Source organism: Opisthorchis viverrini (genome assembly GCF_000715545.1).
Source record: "Opisthorchis viverrini unplaced genomic scaffold opera_v5_245, whole genome shotgun sequence".
In the NCBI taxonomy this organism is placed as follows: domain Eukaryota; kingdom Metazoa; phylum Platyhelminthes; class Trematoda; order Opisthorchiida; family Opisthorchiidae; genus Opisthorchis; species Opisthorchis viverrini.
Window position 1 is genome coordinate 254,366 of NW_008751904.1, and position 4,387 is coordinate 258,752.

The following is a 4,387-nucleotide window of genomic DNA, read 5'->3' on the forward strand; positions in this document are numbered from 1 at the left end:
TCAGTGGCGTTCTTGTTGTCAGTTTCTGTCCAGATTGCCTGAGTGAATGTCTGGAGGTGTAGGCACCTCGGAATGATTGTGTTAAGCTAGCTCTAAGTCCCTTCCCCGTCCTCATTTACTCTTCTCTTTACAATAAGGCTTTCAACTGAGTCATGGTTGTACGGCAGTGAAGCATTGGTGTTGAACACTGATGTCATGCTGTCGATGATTCTCAATCGCAAAACGTCTAACATCACGTGATTCTTACGTTGGGATGTTTGCGGTACCAATCCGCCAATCCCAAGTTTTCCAGTCACCACTTACGCAGGTGATTATTTCTGGCTTAGAGGCCAGTCCTCCCCTCCTGACATGTAGTTGACTACTAAAGTCTCAGGATCCATCAACTCGGTGAAGTGTAGTCGACTGGAACAAGCCACCGGAGCTAAGTGAACGCAGTTAGGCCAGACATTGGGAGAAAGCTCAGCAGTTCGGGCGAAGAGTTACTGTCGAAAGGACCTTGGTTCGAAACCAAACTCAGCATCTCGACTGCTTCAGTCTAGACTGACGGCATCCAAGCCCTCGTGCTTCCTCCGGGTGGCATGGCAGCTACGCGACGAAAGGGTGCTACAGCTGAACGATTCACTATCAGCAATGTGTGATTACCATGACAAAAACCGATTTCAAAAAAGTAAATGAGAAACTCACATGGAACAGACGAAAGAGGGCTCGACCACGGTTTGCAACCAGCCGCAACAAACAGTCGAATGCGCCACCATCGGAAGTTTCCGAGTACGGCAGGCAGATGGCAAAAGTGAAGAAGTCCAAAAGGGCGCAGAGGACCAACGCTCCGGTACCGCGTATCTGTCGGCGACGGGGAGTCAGGGAAAAATCAAAGCAATGTACTTCACAGACACTTCATGCGTTCGATAATTCTCGTTCTGAGAGCTGATGGAGAAAACTCACGCACTAAAAATTTGGACAGTCAACCGACCGAAGGATGTCTCGAGTTTCACGGAAATCTATGAAAACTTTGCTAAAGGGACCTCAACAGCCAGACAAATAACAATCGGGTTATCGCAAACGGTACTCAAATTTCTGTCAGCGGGATAGAAAAGACAGAGAGGAGAGTTGTTTAGGTCAATCTGATGAGCGAGAAAGGTGTGCACAGCTCTTCAAGTGGTCACAATGATAGACAGCACAAAACGTCCACTTGTGTGGTGAAGCGAGTCCAGAAAGCAGTAATACTTGACATACTGACATATTGAACAATCACACATGACAGCGAGGTGAACCACTGCGGTCATCGGTACTGATATGGATGGAGATGAATGATTGAATGAAGATGTAGCTTAAAGCATCTTCTTGAAGGTTCAACCTTAACTCTACCCACTCAAGCAGACTTAATCCAATAAACAGGCGCTTACGAATGTGCCCAAGGAATATAGCGAGCAACTAAGAATGAGGTAAACGACTTGAATGAAACAAGCATGGTCTGCTAGTTAGTCGTTGCATTCAAGTTCGTTAGCCCTTTCGGTGCCCAGCTGCCATGTTAGCCGAAGAAGGTGCGAGGGCTGACCTACTGCTAGGTTGTCCAAGCCCAGACAGGGGAAGTCGAGGGGGCGGAGGTCGGGCTCGAACCATGGACCTTCCGGTCAGTATGTTCGTGCCCTGACTATGGAACTGCCTCGAACTCTCAGTCAAGCAGATGGGAAGCTGAATCCGACGGATATCTGCTGGTGGCAGTAAAAAAGCTAATCGGAGATGAAACTGAGACCAGTGAAGCTGTTGCAAGCACTTGCTGAGTATAGAAACCGCCTTACGAGGGGACAGCTGGACAATCAATAAGTGGTAACTCTGAATCACGAGATCAGCAGCCACCTACACAGTTGATTTGAGTGAGATCAACCATCTATAAGTAGCCCAACGAAGGAGTGATTTCACAAGATGAATAAGACTTTCTTCTGAGAAGTCATCACTCGAGGAGCCAGTCAACAAGTGACCATCTGATGTGTTTACCCTGATTGAAAGATGAGTGGAATTGTATGCTGCCTGAGCGACACCGCTGATTAGCCGTTCGTTTGTCGACAGGTTAGGTGTACAACTTAGTAGCCAGGACATCCCGAGTTCTAATTCCTCACAGTTTTGTTAGATACAAACAGCTGATGATTCCTAGTAGGGATTAAACACCTGTAGAGTGAGTTGGAAACTCCGTGCACGGCTTATCAGCAGACAGTGGCTTCACTTAGATGACGAAACCTCAATGGAGAATTCACGAGTTTCTTCAAAATACTATCAATACAGTAAAATAGTTCGACACAAATGTTGACAGATATGACCGACAGAAGTATATGAAGGACATCCTGTCCGAAAGTCGCAGCAGGAAAGTCGAGCAGTCGTGAACCATCACATGACTGCTTCAGAATACCGGACTGATAAGCCACACCAGGCGGGATCTCGCATCGTGACCTGGTTAGTGAACTATTCGGCGGAAATAATTATCAGACCATTTGCCACTTCCGTTTCATTGTGGATCTTGACCGGTTCGCATCACAACGCAACACAAGTTCTGAAATGACCAATCAAATTGACTGCCAGACAATCTCCAAACAACCAATCAAGTTGAGGATATTAACTACTCTTTAGAAATCATATAAACGAATGTACAAGTGGAAGTAACGCAAACCCAAGCGCACGGTGACGATGTCACTCCGCATGGTAACGAGACGCTTGCAAGCCAAATGACAAACTCGAACAGATCAACCGCCACCTGATCAATAATTGAATCACTAGAGATATCAATACTTGGACACCTTACCAATTCGTAAATTTATTGCTCCAGGTACTGAACGAATACTGATACCGGTTACTTAGCTAACGGGGGTGTGTAAATGAGCAGGACTCACTGGAACGGGACAAGTGTGACGCTGTAGTTGTCTACTCGATCGTTGCCTGTGAATAACGTGAAATCGTTTTTCTCCCTGAGAAACCGAGGTGTTATCACCAGAGGAACTAAGTTCGGTGTCGTGTCCACCTGAACCTTGGAACACGGTCTTTAGCTGGAAACCAACTGACTGGCTGGCCCGATAGGATTATAATATAGAACATAGACGTCCTCTTCATTCGACGCACGTAGCTTAGTAAGCGATGAGAGTGTTATGGGCTACTCCAACGATACCGATCCGGTTTGGGCAGTTTGAATGGCCAAAAATTCACCTACATAGGTTGATTTTGGGGAAGCGTTCCTTTGTGCAGAGCGTAAAGGAAGCCCAGCAGTAAAATATTTGAGACTTGTGGGAATCGGGTTGGTGTTCCTTCCCAAATGGGAACTACTGAACACATGAGGATGGGAACAAAATCACCGTTTCAAAATGGCGATTATGGTTGGATTATACGAACGATTCCCGAACTAAGGCTGTCACCTTGTCGTGAACCAATCGACGTGGGAGATAAATCTGTTTACCTGAGCGGTTGTATAAACTACGGTGGACTGACTGGAGATGAGATTACTCCTCGAATCGGGCAGGCCAGGGCAGCTTTTGCCAACCTCCGACACCTATGGCGCCGACGTGACGTGAGTTTGCCCGTCAAGGGAAGAGTATACACCGCGAGGGTGCGATCCAATCTGCTGTATGGATCAAAGACGTGGCCCCCACGCGCAGAGGACATACGAAAGATGTCGGTGTTTGTTCACCGGTGTCTCCGAAGCATTGGCCAGGTCTGGTGGGAAGGTCGCACTAGTAATGCTGAGGTACGCCAAATGATTCCCGGAAGAAGGCATTGGTCAGGTCTGGTGGGAACGTCGCATTAGTAATGCTGAGGTACGCCAAATGATCTCAGGAAGAAGGAATTCTCCCGCGGTCATTATCCGACTGACTTGCTCTTAAGGCATTACCGACAACATCAGTGGCGAAGTGAAAGGAAAGACTGAGGTAAAGGAACAGAATGTGTTGTGCGGAATGGCGCTCAACTCACCGCGTGTAAGGTGAAAATATCCACCAAACGAGACATGAAGTTCTCACTGGACATGATTGAAGACTTGTTCAGTTGTTCTTGACGAATATCCGGTTGATCGTGCATCGGTTGCATCAAAGTATTGATCGCGTCCAGAACTGCGTGCGTTACCGCATCATCCCGTCGACGTAAAGCTGCGACCACAATTCGACCGAGAGTTACTCGCATTCTGTAGACACGGAAAAATGGAGCGAAAAAAGGAATACAGATGTATTCTGTATAAAAGTTGTCAGGAAGACAACTGACGAACTGGTTGCCGAGTGAGTATGAACGAATGACTGTCTAAAATCTGGTCAGCAAGAAGTCGATGACTGATGTAAAATAATGCACGTTAAGTATTGTTATGTCTTGCTGAACGGTAGTGCAACTCTGTATCGGCCCCTTGGCTTCCTGCTCC

The 4,387-nt window shown here is 47.1% G+C and overlaps 1 protein-coding gene across 1 annotated transcript in view; it reads right to left on the bottom strand.

Annotated features, from left to right (window-relative positions):
- The window catches only part of T265_08964 (hypothetical protein), a gene marked incomplete at both ends in the record, with an annotated part of 38,095 nt that overhangs the window by 24,038 nt on the left and 9,670 nt on the right, over window positions 1–4,387 (bottom strand). The window contains 2 exons of the mRNA XM_009174911.1: window positions 685–840; window positions 3,952–4,159. Coding sequence (XP_009173175.1) covers window positions 685–840; window positions 3,952–4,159 — 364 coding nt within the window. The remainder of the gene's footprint in view (window positions 1–684; window positions 841–3,951; window positions 4,160–4,387) is intronic.